This window comes from Microplitis mediator, chromosome 11 (genome assembly GCF_029852145.1).
Source record: "Microplitis mediator isolate UGA2020A chromosome 11, iyMicMedi2.1, whole genome shotgun sequence".
Taxonomy (NCBI): Eukaryota; Metazoa; Arthropoda; class Insecta; order Hymenoptera; family Braconidae; genus Microplitis; species Microplitis mediator.
In genome coordinates, this window is record NC_079979.1 from 11313576 (window position 1) to 11336423 (window position 22848).

General features: G+C 29.5%; 1 protein-coding gene across 14 annotated transcripts in view; it reads right to left on the bottom strand.

Annotated features, from left to right (window-relative positions):
* The window catches only part of LOC130677041 (syntaxin-binding protein 5), a 408264-nt gene that overhangs the window by 24665 nt on the left and 360751 nt on the right, over positions 1 to 22848 (bottom strand). For all 14 annotated transcript variants that reach the window (XM_057483593.1, XM_057483594.1, XM_057483590.1 and 11 more), the window contains one exon: positions 11587 to 11682. In XM_057483593.1, coding sequence (XP_057339576.1) covers positions 11587 to 11682 — 96 coding nt within the window. The remainder of the gene's footprint in view (positions 1 to 11586; positions 11683 to 22848) is intronic.

The following is a 22848-nucleotide window of genomic DNA, read 5'->3' on the forward strand; positions in this document are numbered from 1 at the left end:
ATTGTTAATATTATTTTGTAAAAGAATTATAAAAAACATGTTTGATTGTTGAACCAATTATTGTCTAATTAACATCGAAATGAGACCCATGTACGTTAGTTTTACGATTTTGCTAAAGAAAACGTTCTGAAGTATCGAATCCATAATTATTGTTCTAGTTTACCAAATATTTTTGATTATCGTTTAGTTCTGGTTAATTAATTAATTTATTTATAAAATATCGATACGTATCATTTAGATTTCAATTTACTTTCTGTTAAGATTAATTTTATTATAGTCAGCATTCGTTCTAGAGAAAAATATTATTTGTACTAAGCGACTGTATTTTGTTTATTGTTAAATAGAGTTTTGAGATTATTGTTGTTAAATAAAAGTTGCGAATTCAATATTAATCTACATGACTTTGGAATGATGTAACCCGGACCACTCCCTCTCTTCATAAACCTACACACTGAGCGACACCATGGCATACCGTAACTCTGTTTTTCGTTTTCCAGTCTCCGTTTTCTTTTTGCTTATAAGTTCTGAGCATTTTGTTAAGTTTTAGATTTAGTTTTACTTATGCGTGGTTTCGGTGATAATTTCACAGATCAAAAAATTATCAAGCTTTATCAATGCGTGGGTTTGAGATAAGTCCACAGATCAAAATTTATCTAACTTTCATGATTTACTGGTTTGATGGTTCCAGTGATAAAAATTACCTGGCGCCCTGTTCGTATAGAGACTGGAGGCTAAGGGCAGAGAACGAAGTTGTAACGCAGAAATTAGCGTCTAGTTTTTGTGTTATAGTATATTGAACCGATAGTTTGACACATCGGTTTTTTTTTGTTGAAAATAGCTTACATATGCCTTAAAGAGCCCCATGCAAGTTTTGATTTTTTATATGCACGATTTTTTTCCAAAAGATATGACCAAAAAGATAGTTTGAGAACTGTCCCCAAACTATCTGATACGTCGGAGAATCGTCCTCAATCCATGCAACTAGGATAACGCATGCTTTGAGGACTGTCCTCAAAGTCCCGTTATTTTGGGGTTAGTTACTTTGAGGCCTGACCTCAAAGTATCGTTAGTTTGGGGACTCTTATTTTGAGGTCTGACTTTAATTTTACGTTTTTAGCCAGCTCAAATACGACAATCACATACACAAGATCGAGGAGAAAAAATCAGTGTAATTTGTTCTATTCATTATCTTCAAAATAGTATTTGATAACTGTTTAGAATCCCGACTTCACGTATTTTCGACCAGAAAATGTAGAAAAATTGTGTGTTTATAATTTTTTTCTTTACTTCCTGCTGTGAAAATTCAAAATTTTCGAAAAAAAAGGAAGTTATTGGTTTCAGTCCAATTCTCGAAAATCGAGTCTTCAACATATCTTGATGTTTTAAGGTTCAAGAAAGCTATCCTGACTGTTCGCAGACAGACGTCCATCTGTCCGCATTTGTGTGTGTATGCGTGCGTGCACACGCGCGCACGGTGTGTCTCAACTTTTTGTCCGACGACATGTTTGGATTGAATCGACTAATTTGAAGGTATTTGACGTCAATCGAAATGGCTCATTAAGCCTTTGAACTGACTAGATTTTTAAGTTAATCGAGCGACTAGTTTTCAAGTTATGCCAAAAATAGAAATTTTTTTAGGTTTTTGTTGCAAAATCCGTAAATAGCTTGACTGATTTACAACTAAGTTTGATCAAGATTGCTGCAAAGCACGTGCAGATCGGTCGATTTATCCTAAAGATATCATTAAACATAAATAACTTTTTTCAGCGAAATGTATATTTTTCGGTCCAACCGTCTTTTGAGCTCGAGGAGCTCATAAGTTTACTATTGATAACGTTTTCAAGTTCTTTCAGCTCGAAAACAGCGGGAAGTTTTGAGGTTAGATCACAGGATCAACCGTTTTTCAGTGTTCTAAAATCTATTCGATCTATAGGGGAGACCGGGGTACGAATGCCCCCTTAAGCCGGTTTTTTCTTGTCGTGGCTTTTGACCATCAGATTCGTTTATATTCCGTCTATTTCGGAAAAATCAGTCGAAATTTTGTAAAAATTCGAAAAAATTTTTTTTTTTATTTCCCGTGAAGTTATGACCACTACAATGTTTTTATCATATTTTAGGTGAATATGTGATATATGAGTTAAAATGGACCACTCGAAAAAAAGAATTGTGATGAAAAAATGATTTTTTTTTTATTTTCCGTCAAGTTATGACCTTTATAATGTTTTTATTATATTTTAGGTCAATATGTGATATGTAGGGCAAAATAGGCCACTCAAAAAAAAAAAATTGCAGCGAAAAAATTAACTTGACGGAAAATGGAAAAAAATAATTTTTTCGTTATAATTTTTTTTTTCAAGTGGTTCATTTTGCCCCACATATCTTATATTGACCTAAAGTATGATAAAACCATTAAAGAGGTCATAATATGACGGAAAATGAAAACAAAATAAATTTTTTGTTATCATTTTTTTTATCGCGTGGTCTATTTTACCCCACATATCACATATTGGCCTAAAATATGATAAAAACATTATCGAGTGGTCATAATTTGACGGAAAATGCAAAAAAAAATTTTTTTGTTATAATTTTTTCTTTCGGGTGGTCCATTGTACCCCACATATCACATACTGACTTGAAATGTGATAAAAACATTGTGGGGGTCATAACTTGACGGAAATCAAAAAAAAATTTTTTACGTAATTTTTGAGGGGGGCCTTCGTACCCCAGGGGGCTAAAGCACCCCGGTCTCCCCTGTCTAGTTTTCAGATACGATATGGAAAATTTATTATTATGCACGGTTCTGGAGTAATTCTAAAAAAATCTCCGAAACAACAATATTCTAGGCTTTTGTACGTTTTAAAAACAGTCTATGGGCTTCGATAATTTTTTAACTTCCCGCTAAGAAAATCGATGATTTTCAAAAATTTCAGAAAGTGATTGTTTTCACCCCGATTTTCGAAAATTGAAATTTCATCAGATGTGGACGTTTTGAGGTCCTAGGAAGCTATTCTTACTATTTTCAGAATGATGTCTGATTATCTGTACGTGTGTGTGTGTGTGTGCGCGCGCCTGTGTGCGTGTATTCGACGAGGTCAAAAAAACAACAATTTTTTTTTTAACGATACTGTGAAAATATTAATCATGGTGACCAAAAAAATAATTATCGTGCAACTTTGTGCCCTTAATAATATTCATAGGTCCATCATCGCAATTTTTGATTTTCTTTTAATGAACGGGTTTTTGTCTCATAACTTTCAAACAATCGAGATAAACGAAATTAACTCAGAAACATTACTTGTAGGAAATTGAATACTCTACAAAAAAAGGTCCATTTTAAATTTTCCGTCAGATGAACCGTTTCCTTATTTTCATAGCTTGAACATTGAGATGATTTTACAATTTGATTGTGTAACTTTGAAAATTTGTCATTAATGCAAAAATCAGTTTCCGAAAACAAACGGTTCATCTAACGAAAAATTTAAATTGAAACGGTTTAGTCGAGCATTCAATTTCCTAGAAGAACTGTCTTCAAGTCAATTTCGTTTATCTCAATTTTTTGAGAGTTATGAGACAAAAACCCGCTCATTAAAAGAAAATAAAAAATTGCGATGATACACTTCTTAATATTATTATTAAGAATTCAAACTTGCACGATGATTTTTTTTAGTCATAATTTTTTTTAAAACTCGGTTTTCGAAAAGCGGACGGAAACCGATAACTTCTATTTTTTTTTTTAATTTTAATTTTTCTCAGCGGAAAGTTAACAAAAAATATCATGTAAAATTTGAGTAAATAGTACTCTCAAAAGTTATAATATTTGATACTATTTTATAAACTTTAGTGGAAATCCGTAAAAAATTCTGAAATTTAATAAACCAAATTTCCACTGACAAACTGAAATTTTATATGTTAATTACAAATATATTAAACAAATAGTTTGAAGACCATTCTCCGATTAAACCGATAGTTTGAGGACTGGCTCGAAGTTTCCTTACATCTAACCGATATTTTGAGGACGGTTCTAACCTATGAAGCCCGCTTATATTAGGTTCTATATCGCATTACAGGATCCATAAGGGCATGTCCTAGTAATACCTACCATTTTAGAAGCATACGGGCGTAAAAAATTTTATGAAAATTCATAACAATTGCTAAAATTTAATCAACTAAATTTTGACTGTTAAACTAAAACTTTACATGTTAATTATGTGTATTATTAAACTGATAGTTTGAGGACCATTCTCCAATGAAACCGATTGTTTGAGGACATTTTGATAGTTTGAGGACGCTCAAATATTCCTTGTGTCTACAACCGATTAAGGACGATTCTAACCTATGAAGCCCGTTTATAATTCTTTATATATAGGATTACAGGATCTAAAAGAGCGTATCCTAGCGATATCTACCATTGTAGAAGCATAAGGCATATCAAATTTAATAAAATCCATAAGAATTCCTATAACTCAATGATCTAATTTTTTACTGACAAACCAAAATTTTATACTCTTGTCCAAAAAATTAAAGGAACGAAAAATTTTAAAAATTTTTTTAGTGATTTTTGAAAGGCTGTATTTTCGTGAGAATTAATTGTTGTGAATAATTAAAAAAAGCAATTTGAAGCTTGAAATCTTTAGTTTTAAGATCTTCTAGCAAAATTTTTTTTAAGTCACGATTATTGCGTAATTATAAGAAATAGCTTGAGACAGAAATTTTCTAAATATTTTGGTTTTTTTTATCCACAGGGCCAGAAAATTCGCCCCCACTAGCGTTACTTCAATTTAAGAAAAATCAAAATTTTTTCTCATCCTTAATATTGATTCAAAAAACGTATAATAAAACGACCTTTTGTAGTTTTTTTGTAAATCAATCACTACTTTACAAACATTTTCGGAAAGCATGTTGCCAGGTGATCTGAGAGCTCAATGAACAAGCAAAAGCTCTGTAAATTTTCAAATCGATCCATTAAACAATTTATCCGGACTGATAGATCAAAATTTCACAAAACAACTATAGGAACGAATTATGTTCCCTTCATTTTGTAATTATCATCAAATTCAAAAGTCAATGTTTTTTCGTCTTTTTGTACATTTTTGGGTTGCTTACTTAGTAAATGAAAGGTAAACGATAAAAAAAAAATTGCGTGGTGTCGTGGGATACCAGATAGGAACGAAGTTCCTTATTACAAAAATATTAATTTCAAGTTCTATTCGAAGTATAAAGAAAATAATTATTGGAGTATACATTTTTATTATGATTTTTTTCTCGATAGGTGTGTAGTATGCTGTAAAGAATAAGTATACACAATAGACTGGGCCAAAAAAATAACATTTCTACTAAATTCACTCCTTCGAACGTTATTCAGGTTATTGACCTCGTTTTGACTCAACTTCAACCTTGAATAACTTTCGAAGGAGTGAATTTAGCAAAAAATGTTAGAAGACCTTTTTTGTAGAGCATTAAATTTTCTTCAAGAATATGAATCTTGCGTAAAAAAAAATTTTAATATTTCTAGTAGTTACAAAAATCCAAAATAGAATCAAAGAATTAAAAAAACAAATCAATGTTTAAGGCACGGTTACAAGGAAACGGCTTATTTAACGTCAATTTACTAAGAGAAATTTTTTGTAAGGAATTCAATTTCTTTTAAGAATATACATTGCTTAAATTTTTCAGATAGATGTTTTAGGAGTTTTGGGTAAAAAATGAAATTTCTGTCAAAAAACTAATAGTCCTAACGATACACCTCTTAATATCAATAATAAGGGCTCAAACTTGCACAGTAATTTTTTTTAGTCATCAGGAATAATATTTTCACAGTATCGAAAAAAAAAAAATATAGTCGAATTTTTTGGCCCAGTCTAATTCATTCCTATACAAAGTGTATAGCCAGAGTTGCAAATAGCGCATTAAATTTATAATTGCATTGGTGTTTCAATTAAATTTTTTTTTATATTTCATAATCCAAAAACAACAAATTAAAAATGATTTTGTAATTTTCTAATTGAATATCTTTGAATTGAAAATAATTTTTTCATTTTTAATCCAACATTTTTCGATTAACAATTAAATTTCAAATTTTCAATTCGTAAAGTATCGTTAAAATGTAATGGCTTAATTTTTAAATCTACGTTTTCAAATAAAACATTAAATAAAAAATTTCAATTCGGAAAACGAGATTAAAAAATTTCTTTCTAATCTCTAATTCCATATCTAATAATTGAAAAGTCAATCAAAAATTTTAATTAGCCATAGCTAAAGGGGATTAGAAAATTACATTCTGTTTCTAAATTTTCTATTTTCAAATAAAAAAATTAAATAAAATATTTTTAATTCTGAACATCGGATTGGTGTTGGTTTAATTTTAAATTCTCTGCTTACGCTGAAAATTATTCAAAAAATTTAATGCTCAAATGTCTTAACTATGCATGATCTTCTTAATTCAAATTCTATTATATCTGACGATCAACAGTAAGTTTAAAAATATTCAAACTTGAAGATCAAGTAAAACAGTATTCTTTCCTGTTATAATTGCTGTCAAATTTTTTGTCTTGATTACTTATTTGATTGCGTACCGAATCTGAATTAAAAAGTAATTTTCAATTTTTGATCCCATGTGTTTGAATTAATAAGTAATTTTTTAATTTTTAATCCCACGTATCTGAATTAGAATTAATTCTTGAAATTTTAGACCCACGTGTCAATTTAAAAACTACTTTTTTAAATTTCAATTTCACTTCTCTTATTAAAAATTAGTTTTTCGATTCTCAATCCCACGTGTTTATATTTAAATTAATTTTTCAATTTTTCAATTCAAGTTGTTGAATTAAAAATTAACTTTGTAATTTTAATCGATATAATTTCAATTACGGATTGAAAATTCAATTTTTGATTGCAAATATTCTTATTAAAGAATTCGCAACCCTGTGTATAGCCTCCCTGCGTTTAACGTAGTAGTAATGATCAGATGGTTCCACTTTTGACCACCAGATGGTGTAATTATCGAATGATATAATAATAATAGCAAACGGCAATAATAATAACAGTCATCCCATAGACTATACATTAGACAGTGTATAGCCACCATACATAGACTATACATAAAAAGGTTACGATTTTTTTCCTCGCGTTACGGACGTTTTTTACCGGCTAGGGTACTCCTCCGCAACGCGCCATAAGGAACTTCGTTCCAAAAAAATTTTTTTTGAAAACTTTAAAAAAAACATTCAGGATTTTTTTTTTCGTGAAATTTTGTAGAAAAAAAGCCTAAATTTTTTTTTCTAATAATCAAGATTGAAGCTTTTTGGGAGAAAAAATTTTCCCGTTCCGTGAACAAAAAAAAAAAAACATTTTTAAAAAATTTCTGTTAGAAGATCTTTAAACTAGTGATTGCAAGCTTTAAATGGCTTACTCAATTATTTGATACGACCATTTTTTATTAATTCACAACCTTCCAAAAATCACTAAAAAATTTTAAAAATTTTTTGTTCTTTTAAATTCTTGGATAAGTGTATATTTATTTTGTGTGTATTAAACCGATAGTTTGAGGACGATTCTCCAATAAAACCGATTGTTTGAGGACATTTCGATAATTTGAGGACTGGCTGAAAGTTTCCTTATATGCAATCGATACTCTGATTACGGGTCCAAACTATCAAGCCCGTTCATACTTTACGTGTGTAACGAAAATCCGAAGATAAAAAAAATGAACTTATTCATGTTGAAAAATCTCATTCCGAATCCATTGACATAATATTGAAATAAAAAAACATTCATTTCTAAGTTTTATTTGTAATTTTGAGAAAATAACTCAGAATCTAAAAACATTATCTTTCTACACTGTTTCTTTTAGATGTTCAATAGCATTATTTTAAAAAAATGAGCTTAAAGAATACTTCGATCCAGTCCTCAATCTTTAAGGATGCCCCCAAATAATCGGTTTAGTTGGAGAATGGTTTACAAACTATTGATTTAATACACATGTAATTAATATATAAAATTTTAGTTTTTGAGTCAAATTTAGTTTATTAAATTGCAGAAGTTGTTATGGATTTCAACTGAATTTCAAAAAATATCTTCTTTTATAACATTTTAGAGTATTTTTAACTTCCTGCAATGGAAGTTGAAAATTAAAAAAAAAACAGGAAAGTTGTTACTGGTTTCGGGTCGCTTTTCGAATATCGAGTTTTTATCAGGTGTCGACGTTCCGAGGTTTAAGATAGCTATTTCGATTATTTTGAGATGGATGTCCATGTGTGTTTGCATGTGGGGGTGGAGGGTCGTGTAAACTAATTTACGTCGTACGATATCCTTGGAGCAAATTAACCAATTTGAATTGGTAGCGATCGGAAGGCTAACTAAGACTGAATTGATTAGATTTTAGAGTCATTCTGGTAAGTAGTTTTTGAGCTATTTAGAAAATCAAAATCAAAAAATTCATTAAAAATTTGTTTTGCATAATTCATAAACCGCCTATCCAATTTGCTTCAAATTTCAATTAAAGCTGGTTAAAATTTCCTTTCTACTGTCTCAAAGCACACGAGAATCAGTTTATTCGTTCCAAAGATATCGTCGGACTAAAATTAACTGATTCAGCAAAAATAATTTTTTCCAGGTATACGCTTTTTTTGAGTTAGAAAAGTCAAAAAGTTTGTAAGTCTAAGATGTTTTAAGAACATTTTTAAAAAATCAGCAAATCAGCAAATTTTCAAAATCCCAAAAATTATTGAAGTTCTGATTTTTCTATTTGCTAAATTTTGCACGTTTTGAAGGCGAACCGGAAAAGTTGTGCTTTATAACGGACTTGTCAAGGTCAAGATATTTCCTTTTAGCAAACTGTACACAGAAAAAAAGGAAATCTTGAACCAAGAAATAAAATGTCTTCGAAATTTTTTTCTTGAACCAAGCGAAATTTCTTACTTTATTGAAGTAAAAAAATTATTTGGATCAAGAAATTACTTCCTTTGCGGAAGACATAACTTTCTTAGTCTGACACATAAATTCTTTAAACCAAAAAAAAACTTTCTTGGTCCCAAAAATTTTTTTTTTGGTTCGAGAAGATTTTTTTTTTTAATTCAACAAATTTTTTTTTTGGCTGAAAATTGTTACGTTTTTAAGTCAAGAAAAATTTCTCGAGTTGGGAACAAACTTTCTTGGCCCGAGAAAAATAATGTGTTAAACCAAGAACAAACTTTCTTGGCCCAAGAAAGTTTGTCCTTGGTTTAAAGCATTATTTTTCTCGGGCCAAGAAAGTTTGTTCCCAACTCGAGAAATTTTTTTATCGTCTAAAAACTGTTACCTTATCGAGTCAAGAAACAGTGTCTTAAGCTAAAAAAAAAAAGTTTTTGTACTAAGAAAAAAAATTTTTTAAACCAAGAAAAAACTTTCTTGGGCCAAGAAATGTTTTTTTTTTTTTGTCGCAAACAAAAAAAATTTTTCAGCCAAGAAATTGATTTTTTTAACTAAGCAAATAAATTTATCGAGCTAAAAAATTTTATTTTTTTTTCATTTTTTTATTGAACAATTTTTGTTTTGTTTAAATATTACAAACAATGCTGTGAAGCAAATAAATACTGCATCGGAAGCATTTATAAGGGATAGGCCAGTTTCGCAGTTAGTTAAACATTTAAAACAACTTGCGAAAAAACAATTATCGCTTAACCCAGGAATAGAACCCAGATCGATTCGGCGCCACGCGAGAGCTTTACCAATTAAGCCATCCCAGCCTTTGCCAGAATACGTTTAGTTTGCCCACATATACTGAGCCATACTGGCTTATGGTCAGTCACATCTTTAGATCCTAAACACAGAATTACTATTACAAATGTTATGCCAATAATTTAGAAAAATGATAATTTTGATATTTTACCAAAATACTGAACGGATCGTATGAATCGTTCATAAATGAATTTCGACATGAAAATAAAAAAGTTTTAAAAACAAAAAAAAAATTTAATTACAAAAAAAATTGAGAAATTATTCAATATTATTTAATCAATTTATTATAATAAAATAATTTAGTTATTTAATTTTTAATTTTTTAAAAAAATAAGGTGGACTCAAAATCCATTTGTTACGCTAGTCTGAGGAAGAGAGAGAGTGGAGAGTATTCATTCCTTAGGATGCGAAGGAGGGAGCATCTATGAGTGAGAATCCAAGAGAAAACTTTCTTGGCTTGATACTCTAGTAATCTTGGTTTGAGATTTTTCGTGTGATTGGTCAGAGAAAGTACACTACACTCCAACCAAGAGTTTAAATTTTTTAAACCAACCTCCTTTATTTTTAGTTCGAGTTCGTACCGTTTATTGTTTCAAAACATCATAGTTCTTTAATTAAGTGTATAACTTTCTTGAACTAAATATTTTTATTTCTTGGTATAAGTAAGTAACATACTTAGGTTAAAAAAAATGTTTATTATAATAAGAAATGCAAATTTTTAAAATAAGTAATTCTATTATTGGAACGAGTATGAAATATGTATTGGCTTAAGAATTTTTTTTCTTAATTCAAGATTTAAAATTCAAGAAATTATTTCCCTTCGTTCAAGAAATTTCCGGTTTTCATTCCACTCGCTGAAAAATTTCTTGGTTGAAGAAAAATATTCTTGAGTCAAGATTATTTTTTTCTGTGAATATATTATTTTTAACTTCCCGCTAAGAAAATTGTAAATTTTCAAAAATCCGGGAAGTTATTGGTTTCGGTCCGATTTACGAAAACCGAATTTCCATCAGATATCGACGTTTTGAGGTCCTAGGAAGCTATTCTGACTAATTTCAAGATGATGTCCGAGTGTATGTATGTATGTATGTATGTACGTACGTATGTAAATACCTGTATCTTTTGAACGGATGAACCGATTTTGAACTTTAAGGTGTCATTCGACGCGGATTGTCAATATCTTGAAGCCGTGAGAAAATTGAGCTTGATCGGTAGGGCTCGTTCAGAGATATTCCAAAAATAAAGTTTTTTCAAAAATGTTTTTTTTTGATAACTTTTAATGTGCTTGATGGATTGATTCCAAAATGGACTGGGCTCTAGAGCTTTATAAGCCGCGTCGAATGCCACCTGAACCATCAAAATCGCTTCATTCGTTCAAGAGAAACCGTTGTCGAAAGAATTAAAAAAAAATTTTTTTTTTAGTTTTTTTGAAATATCTCAAAATCGAATCGATAAATTAATTTCAAAATTTGATCAGCTTTAGACTTTGATAAAACGCGTCGATTGCCACCTCAACCGTCTCAATCGGTTAATTCGTTTGAGAGATATCGTTGGAGAAAAACGTTTTTTTTCGAAAACAACAGCATAAAAACGTATTTTCGAGCTCGAAGAGCTCGAAAATGTATTCACAATAATGTTTTCGAGGTTCTTAAGCTCGAAAACAGCGGGAAGTTTTGGGGCTGGCCCGCAGGGTTAACTGACAGACCGATTTTTTTTATTTATTTCGAGCCACATAAGCCTCTGGGAGCATAAAAATTCGAAAGTGTCCAAAATAAGGACCACCCTAATATATATATATATATATATATATATATATATATATATATATATATATATATATATATATATATAAAGAAATATCTAGATACTTACCAAAACTCATTAGATATACTAAATTTCTGTATCTCCGTCGGTGATGATAAATATAACGCATGACCTCTATTGCTGAAACAAACTGTCTTCGAAATTCTGTAAAAAATAAAATACATATACCTGTTTAGTCAACAAATCAATGGAGAAATGAATTATAAAATCAACTATCGAATAAAACATGGGTCAAGACTTAACACCAACAAATCCATACAAGTAACTGTAGAATCATTCAATAACTATGATTGCTTAATAATACTTACGAGTGAGAAATTACTTCTAAGACAACGACAATGAATAACAAATAAAATTCCTAAACAACTGTTTATTCAGTTAATTTGATATTGCACATGCATCTAAGAAAGTGTAGTATTTTAAAAAGCTTTTGATCAATTTTTTCAAACGTTTTTTTTTTTTTTTTAGTTTTTTTTTGTGTTTAATCGATGATTTATATTATCAGCTTATATTTTGTGTGCTCATAGCTTTTAAAAACAGAAAGATCACTCACCTTTTGAAAAAATACAAAATAATAGTCTCCGTCGCGAATTAAAAAACGGTATACGTTATAACCTTCTCAATGAAAAGTCTATAAATAAATTGAAAAAAATATGGATAGTTCGAAATGAGAATCGTTCAATATTTCGTTCAATTTATCTATTTCCATTGAGCATCACCGTCCATCATACGGTAAAATTTTGAAATAATTTGAATAATGCTGTTAAGCAGGAAAACATACGCGTTTTCACAATATTACTTATTTTAATATATTTTTGGAAATAACAAAAATTTCACATAAAAAATGTATCAAATTATCGTAAAAATCTCTCGACTGAGAAATTATGACTAGAGAAATTTTCACACTAAGAAATTATTTTGGAGAGAAATTATGCCTTGAGAAATTTTTGCTGAGAAATTTTGTCGCGAGAAATTATTGCATGAGAAAAAAGAGATGGTCACAAAATTTAATCAAGTATTTGATTCAAATGACGGATAATTTAGAAAGTACACTTAAATAATGTGACTACCAACACAAACAACATTAACAAAAATCGCATTAATAACTCTAAATGTACCGAAATGAACCACGGTAAAACTATGAAATGGTTTTACCAAAACGTATTACCTAAATACTTTGAAGTGATTCTAACCAGAAAATAGGTTTAAACGCTGACAAAACCGAACACAATACCAAATAGTCAACTGACCGATTTATTAACGGATTATTTTAAATTTTAATCTGCAAATAAAGTAATAGTTTCGTAATCAAATTTAAAATTAGATTTCGTTGAATAGGTAAGTTGAATATAGTTAAGTCCGCAAGAAAATTATTTTTTTTCTCACTACTTGGGAAAAGATCGTTCTTTTACGGACTCAACTATATTTGGTACTGTGTTTGGTTTTGCCACCGTTCAAATCTGTTTCCTAGTTAGAATCATCCCAGAGTGTTTTAGTAATACTTCTAGTATAACCATTTCATAGTTTTGCCGCGATTAATTTAGGTACATATTCAAGTGAACTTTCTAAGTTTTACGTCATTTAGATCAAGCACTTAATTGAATTTGTAGTTTGATGTTTCTGGTACTTGTCGAAAAATGTTTGTAGGATGATGGTATGACATCCTTATAGATCAGTCGAAAAATAATGTGTAACTTATTGGACAAATATTATATAAATGTTGCAAAAAGAATAACTTTTTATGAATTTAAAAAATATAGTTACTATTTACGTAAAGCAATAATCCCCAGTGATTAAGGTAGTTCACTCGCGACATTCGTAGCCAAAATTATAGCGTAGTCGTAACTACAAAAAGTTAGAGATACTCAATGCCGGAATATTTTATTTATGTAAGAGACTGTATCCAATACATCTTAGTTTTAAATATACATATACACACCAATACAATTACATTGTTGAGTACAATAAATGTGGCAATACCACAAACATTAATATTGAATGATCTATAGATTTAACGTATAGGTAGCATCTTTATATAGTGTGAGTTTAATAGACATACAGTTCGTTATTGATGACAATCACAACTTTTGAACAAAATAAATTTTTATGCATATATTAATCATTTTTCTTCTACTTACAAGTAATTCGCTTTTAAAAAAAATTAAATTGTCAGATGTCTGCTACTCGGTATCATAATTTTTCAGGATTGTACAACTATTAGGATAGCCATCATTAATATAGCTTAATATAAAAAAAACAAGTTTTTTGTTTGTTTATTATTATTGAATAAATGTTTAATATTCATGAAAATTATTTCGAAATTTTTTTAAATAATTATTTAACTTCCAATACTTTCATGTTCAAAAATTAACCTAACTACACGGAAAAAACAATATAGTAGTAGCAAGTCTCTGGGATAGTACTAATTTGTAAAAAAAAAAAGGCCACTCGGCAGCCGAAATGGAAGGTAGATTTTCCAATTAATCTATATAAAAAGTTTCATATATACATATCTTGTGATTTATGTTATTGTATAGTCACGATATGAAATTAGGCTTGTTTTCTAAGAGTGAGGGTAAAAAAAAGACAACGACTATTTTCGATGGAGAACTTCAGATAGTTGATTTGACAAAACATTATATAGGTAATGTACCAAATTAACCTTCACGTAAACAAAGTATAGAAAATTTAATTAGTATGAGATCATAATTGTAATCGCTATTACGATGACAAGACCAGTTATAATTATAGGACGTACAGGTAGGTTTAAAACATCATTAGTAATAAAAGAAATCCTTTTAAAATATAAAATAGCTGTGAAATTTACAGGTTATTTTCTTCACAATGAAATACAACTGACGAAATTGGATTATAATGAGACCTGCTGAAGTTATGTGAAATAAAAACCATATTTCCAACATTTTTTGATTTCATTAAAAATTTTAAGGCTATCAAATTATTGGAAGAAAAAGTTAAAACATAAAGCTTAGGGTCATAAATTAAAGATTATGAGACAATCTTTCAGATACTTTATACGGAAATCGCCTATGAATATTAGTTTGAAAGTTATATAAACTTTAGCAGTGATTAAAAACTGATTTTTACGAAAAATCATGACAATTTTAAACAGTCATAATTTCAAAACTATTCGAACGATTCAGCCCATCTTTAAACTTGATTAAGGTAATCGCCTATAGAATAAGTGTGAAAAATTTCATTAAGATCCGTTAAGATTTGTGGGCGCTATCGTAATGACAAGACCAGTGATAATCATAGGGATGAGAAGTACATTCGATACATCATAAATAATGAAAGAAATACTTTTAAAACATAAAATAGCAGTGAAATTTACAGGTTATCTTGTGCATAGTAAAATACAACTGACGAAACCGGATTATAATGGGACAAGCATAAATTATGTGGAATGAAAATCATATTTTCAACATTTTTTGACTCCATTAAAATTTTCAAGGCTATCAAATTATTGGAAGAAATGGGCAAAATATAAAGTTTAAGGTCATAAATGAAAGCTTATTAGTCAAGCTTTAAAATACTTTTTACAGAAATTATCTATGAGTTTTAGTTTTAAAGTTATATGGACTTTAAAAGTGATTGAAAACTAATTTTTTCGAAAAATCGTTAAAATTTTAAACAGCCATAACTTCTAAACTAATCGACCGATTCAGCCCATCTTCGAACTTAACCGTGGTAATTACACATAAAATAAGTGTAGAAAATTTCATTAAGATCGGATAAGAACTGTAGACGCAATCGTGTCCTCCAAAGTCCGTTATATTACATATATATATGTATATATATATATATATAAATAAATTTTTTAACGAATGGTATTTTTGAACTCTACTCAACTAAATATAATAGTTTATGACAAAATTCCTTGAAAAATCGATCATAAGGACAAATACAATAGTTAGATTTTTAAAAAAATCTACCTAAAAAGTTTCAGAAAGTACTGTATACTATCTAGACTGTATCCACTACTCTCTAGATAGTACTGAGTACTATCCCAGGCAGTAACCAATAACATTTCGTATAGTACGCTCTTTGGTAGTAGTCAGTGGCATTTGTAAAATAATGAGTACTCTGCTAGAAAGTATAGGCGCATTTTCAAGGTATTACGAGATACTATCTGCAGATAGCACTTGTGTTGATCTGTAGATGTCAGCGGTTACTGCGCAAGACAGCACTGTATACTATCTGGGATAGTAACTAGTGCTTTCTGAAACAGTTTTCAGGAACATCCGAGACAGTAAAAGTGGATTTGTTAGTTTCGTTACCATTTTTAAAACATTACATTTTTATAAAATATTGGTGAATTGCGAAAAAAAAAATTTTTTTTTTCAATTTTTTAGTGATTTCTCAGAAACGACTTGAACGATCAACTCAAAAATCTAATCAGCTCTAGAACTTAATGAAATGCGTCGATTGCCACCTTAGTCATCAAAGTCGGTTAATTCGTTCGCGAGATATCGTGGGAGAAAGAAATGCTAAAAAACGGTTTTTTTCGAAAACAATGGCATACAAAAGTATTTTCGAGCTCGGAGAACTCTTTGAGCTCAAAAACAGCGGGAAATTTTAGGGCTGGCCCGCAGGGTCAACCGATAGACAGATTTTTTTTACTGGAAGTACTCAGTACTATCCCAGAGAGTTGCCACTACTATATTGTTTTTTCCATATAACTGACATTTGAATTTCTGCGGATTAAGTACAACGACTGTAACGTTGTCAAGTTGTGATTACTGTACCTCACCACATGTCCTGTTTTAAAATAATTTATATTTTAAAAATCAATATTTTTTAAACAGATCGGTCTAGAAATTCAGAGTTTTTTTCAAAAATTTTCCAATTTTTCCATTCAGTAATGCATAATTTTTTTTGAAAAAGAGTAAGAATCATTTTCGAGACATACAGAAAACTATGCGTGTCTTTTATGCTTGGTAGATCTCCAGCATGTTAATTATGCACTTTTTCATTATTAACCCGAATCGAAATCTAAAGCATACTTTGAACTTAAATGAGTATTGAAAACCTACATTAGACTTTTTAGGGCATAATCATCTTAAAAGCTTGAAATGGCCCTACTTAGACTTACAAAATCTTGAATTGAACCTACTTAGACTTATGGAGGCATTAATTAGACCTGCATAGACATAAATCGTGAGACGAACGTAACTAGACTTAACAGAAGGAAGGACTTGCAAAGAATACTACGAAAAGGTAAAATTGTAAAATTCACAGACTACTGGAGAATTGATGCAAGTGATCTAGTCATCTCTCCAGTGTGTTTATGTTACCCAAAGGTGGATTGGGTCCTACAGACAGCCTGGGACTAAAAGAGGATCGATTTCAAAATTCTAAAGCTCGTAAAAAATTGCTGCTAGTGATCCAGCGGTTTTATCAGTAGTGTAACAATCGTTACATATGGATCGCGATTTAACCATTTAATTAATTTTTTTAAAATTTTTGACTTTATAAACAAAAAGTACAATGCCACACCCAAAATCTTTGCGTTGAGATCATCTCAGGTACCTATGTAAGTGCATGCACGACGAGTAAGAAAACAGAGATCGACCGATATGACAATATACCTTTCTCTTTTCCTCTCCATCAAAAGGGCAGAGCCTATGCTCAAACCCAATTATGTCGTCTAGCCGTATACTCATCTTGCATCCACACTTACCTGCGTACACCTATTCACAACACATTTATAAGAGAGAATGTATGTATGTATGCGTACGGGCGTAGTACCCAAAGTATGTATAGCTGCGACTTAACGGAACACCTGCACGTGTGCACCGGACCTCTAATTGACTCAACGGTCATAAAAATTTTACGACCATCTAATTTACATATTTCGAAATCACTGCATACGTTCCCATGATATGACTAAACGGATTTACGCACTTAGCCATTCGTTTTTCTATTAGAGCACTTACTCATCCGTTGTTGTTGACAAAACGATATCATCCGATGTCCATATATGGACTTTTCTAAATTTTTAGAAAGTTATTCCCGGAATCATGTACTTACTCATCATGTTAATGAGATGGACCCAATGATTGCACCAAAAATCTATGACTTTCCCTTCAAAACTAGAGTATATAAACTGCCGAAAATCTAAGGAAGGCAGTCAATCGCTAATCAGAATTAAACTCTGCCGGATCTCGAGTCGATCAAAAATAATCTCTCCGAAGCTCTCCAGACTTTAATAAAGTACCGATTAGTTCTAACGGCTTAAGTCCGGTTAGTACCGCGAATCAGAGGTAAAATTTTAATCGTTGTCCACGTGACGGTCCACCGCCTAGGCAATCGGACTCCTTGGCCAAATACTTAAATTTTAGAAACTCGCAAAAATCACGGTCGATTCGACTCACCCAAATCAGGATCATCGGTCTCGTGACGGTCTATAGCCTAGGAATCCAGACTCCTAGATCGAAATCCTAAAAACAAATTTCAATATCCGCATTCGTATTCGGTAGATAGGGGAGTGTATCCGCTTGGCACCCCAGTAGCTCCGAGTCCGGATAGCGCAGTAATTCCGCTGAGGTAAAATCACGACGCCACAGTGCAGTGTTCCGGCGAATTAAATAAAACAATTTCGCGATCATAAATTCAAATCGGTGAATTGAGAGAGAGTGTGATCAGCGCAAATTTGTGAACCACCTCCAGCTGAGTGGTAAGTCAAAATATATATATATACATATTGTTAAACCTACAACATACCCAATGTAAACCTTATTATAATATTATACCAGAATATACAGATTCTTTTCTTTTTTTTTAATCAAATATATCTTTCTCTTATTTATACCTCTCACTCTAACATTCGTAAGTTAACGGGTACAGTAAGAGACAGACGTAAAGGAACAGGGACTTCTCGAGGGCCCATATTCACCTACCTACTTCCCTCTCGCTTTAAAATCCCTGACCTACCCTAAAGCCACGCAGGTCAACGATCGGGATTGTCTATCGTACTTCCGCTCGGTACGAAATAGACTTATTTAGTATACAAAAACTTGCCAAATATTAAACATTCTCACACTAGCCACGTGACGGTCCTATTAGGCTCCTTGGTTGAGTAATAGAATAAATATTTTGGGTAGTTTTACTAAATAATTAATTAAATAAAACCCTTCGCCCGTCGCCTTCACTCTCTCCGATCGTGACAGTAGATTAATGACACCTAGGAGTGGAATAGGATCTAGAAGCAGTCTGAGACCAACAGACCCATACAAAAGAAATATATATCCGGGCAAGTCTGCATGTATGCGACATAAATAAAAATATACGTCTCATACATGCAGATTTGCCCGGATATGTATTTTTAACTTCCCGCTGAGAAAATCGACGATTTCCAACAAATTTGGGAAGTTATTGGTTTCACCCCAGTTTTCGAAAATTGGGTTTTCATCATATGCCGACGTTTGAAGGTGCTAGGATGCTATTCTGACATTTTCAGAGTTATGTCTGTATGTATGTATGTATGTGTGTGTGTGTGTGTGTGTGTGTGTGTGTGTGTGTGTGTGTGTGTGTGTGTGTGTGTGTGTGTGTGTGTGTGTGTGCGTGTGTGTGTGTATGTGTGTGTGTGTGGATGTAAACCTCTCATATCTTTTTGATGAATGAACCGATTTAGATGGTTCTTGCAGCATTCGAAAAATATCTTCTGGACTTAGATTTTCAGGAAATTTTAGATCATTTAGTCAAATAGACTCTGAGATATTTAAGATATACGAAAAAAAAAATATTTTTTTTTTTCATGCCGATGCCGAAAGTTCGTATTCTGTCCCTAATTTGCGGGATGAAAGTGGTACATTCTAGCCCGACTAATGAAATTAAAAAAAAAGACAATCGCTATATTTATTCCCAGCTAAATATAAAAAAAAAGTTATATTCTTTTCCGGCTGTCAAACTTCATTGACACGTTCAATCTAACCCTAGCTAATCCGTTATACGTACTAGTTTACAATATCATATGTAAAGTAAAATTAAAATTTTATGGTATTATAATTACTTAATATTATTATATTTTTATAGTAAAGTGTATGTGTAAATAATTTAATAGAAAAAATTATTTTGTTTAATGTACTATGTCAAACAATTCAGTTAAATAATTTTAAAAATTAAATTAGGGTGACTTAATCACTTTTTATCATGTATATACTTTTTAAATAATCTGTAATTGAAATAAAAGTCTGATAACTAAAAATTTAAATGAAAATATCTGTTAAAAATTAAAACATAATCATTTAAAGAATTTTATTTATTTTATCGAAGAACAAAAAGTATAATTATAATTTTTATTAATTAATTAGAGTAAAGTAAGTATAATCAATAACATAAGTAAAAGACGTAATCAAGAAACACTAGACATCAAGTTACTATTAATGAATTGATAAAAATAGAAAAATGGCAACGATAATAAGTTCATGATAATCTTGTTCCTTCTCGTCTTTTTTAACATAACCCGGGAAAAAATGATTTTGCCTAATTATATATAATTATATATAAGACCTTATATATAATTAGATCTAAAAATTGACCAGGTCTAATTATATATAATTATATATAGGTTATATATGATTATATATAATACGTTATATATAATTAGATCTGAAAATTGGCCAGGTCTAATTATATATAATCATATATAAGTTATATATACTCATATATAATTAGATATGATTATGTGTAATTTATATACAATTACGTATGTTCATGTACGATTAATACACTGAGAGAAAAAAAAATTTTTTTCAAGTATTTTTTTTACTTATTTCTGTGAATACTTAAAACAAGAAATTTTTCCTAAATTGAAGTATAATATTTCTTATTTTTAGCAACTATTGCTTCGATCTAATAATATATTACTAGATACATGAGTTACTTGTAACAAGCAATTATTTCTTGAATCAAGTTGACATATTTCTATATTCAAGAAAGCAATTACGTAAGCCAAGAAAAATCTTTCTTTGACCAAGCAATTTTTTTCCAAGTTCGAGAATATATTTTCTCAAGTCAAGAAACTTTATTCTTGGCTAAAGACATTTTTCGTATTGAGTCAAATAAAAAAGTTCTTGAACTAAAACAAAAAAAATTTTAAACTTAGTAAAAAATTTCTCATCTTAAGTGATTTTTTTTTTCAGTTTGAGAATATTTTGTTCTCAAGTCAAGAATCTTTATTCTTGGCTAAAGACATTTTTTGTATTAAGTCAACAAAAAAAGTTCTTGAACTAAAACAAAAAAAAAGTTTTAAACTAAGTAATAAAATTTCTCAGCCCAAGTGATTTTTTTTCCAGTTCGAGAATATTTTTTTCTCAACTTAAGGAATTTTTTATCATGGTGTGACGAGTCACGATATTTTCATATATAAAAAAAAAAAATTATTAAAAGAAAAAAAAATAAACGCAAAAAAATATAATGCGTGTAAAAAAAAAATAAATAAATTTAAATGAATAAAGAGATAGAGAAAAATTAAGGCGAGTGAAAATAACAAAGTGTGCAAACGCAGAGTGCGAACGAAAAAATTAGTACCAGGAGTCACCGCTAGGCGCAGAAGAGCGCTGCAACATTTTCCTAGTTGGACAGTTAGAATAGAAGTAATAAGTTCCGTTCAAAGGAGTGAAAAAGTCACTCTGTCAACTACTCCCAACAGGATAATATCCTAGTAGAAGAGTACAAGTACTCTTGAGGTAAATACTTGTGAGTAGATTTTTGGAATGCTTTTTAGTCATAACTATAACAGCGCCGGGGAATCCGAAGAAGCATCCATACGGATTAAATTTAAATACTAAATATAAATAATTAATTATTGAATTAATCATTTCATATACTAAATAAGAAGATTTAATTATTAAATTTAAGTATTTTAATTACTAAATATAAATTTTTAATTGCTGAACTTAAGTCGTTCAAATACTGAATGAAAATTTTCAATTATTATACTTTAGTATTTTAAGTAGTAAATAAAAACTTATAATTATTAAATTAAAGTATTTTAAATGCTAAATTAAAATATTTCAATATTGATCACGAGTATTTTAAATACTAATCTTTAATTTTTAAATATTGAACTCGAGTATTTTAACTACTAGATGTGACTTTTTATTATCTAATTGGAGTATCTTAATTACTAAATTAAATTTTTTTCATCATTTATTTCAAGTATTTTAAATATTAAATTTTAGTTTTCTATTATTTAACATTAGTATTTTTTTATTAAACCTAAGTTTTTAGTATTAATAGATTTCACAAGTATTTTTACTAGAATTAAGAAATTATTTACTCGGTACTATTTAAGTATCTAAAATACTTGAATCAAGTATTTTTACTTGAAAATATGCACTTTTTTCTCTCAGTGTATTAAAGTATTCAGAGGGAAGTCTTTTTTTAATTATACGTTTGCAATTATTCATAACAAATTACATTTCCCTCAAAATATGAATACAGAGTATAATTAACGACTGTGCTACTACATTTATTTATTTTTGTTATATAACATTTTATTATGTATTTATAGATAGATAATATAATCATGTCATTAGACTATTAGTACTTACAAACGAAAATTACTAGAGTCATTTTTACTAATATATTAAAGAATATATATTCGTTATTTTTAAAAGTATATTTGGTGAAACTTCTTAACGTTAATTTTATGAGATCTCACTTATTATAATAAGTATTATAATAAGTATAATAATATAATAATTATTACTTCTCAATAATATACACCTAAAACTATAATGCATTTAACGAGTATTGGTTATTAAATATCAATAAAGACCATAGAGCATCTAATATATTAAATAAGAAAAACTAAATATTAAATATATTCTATAAATAAAATATTAACTTATATATATATATATATATATATATATATATATATATATATATAAATAATTAATTTATGTATAATATATATGGGTATATACTATGATATATACTATTATATATATTCCATATACAATCATATATAATTAGGCAAAATCATTTTGTCCCGGGATATAATTAGATCTAATTATATATAAGGCTATATATACTTATATACAGGTCTATATATAACCATATATATTCTATATATAATCATATATAATTAGGCAAAATCATTTTTTTCCCGGTATAATTAGGTCTAATTATATATAAGACTATATATACTTATATATAGGTCTATATATAACCATATATATTCTATATATAATCATATATAATTAGGCAAAATCATTTTTTTCCCGGTATAATTAGGTCTAATTATATACACTTATCCAAAAAATTAAAGGAACAAGAAAA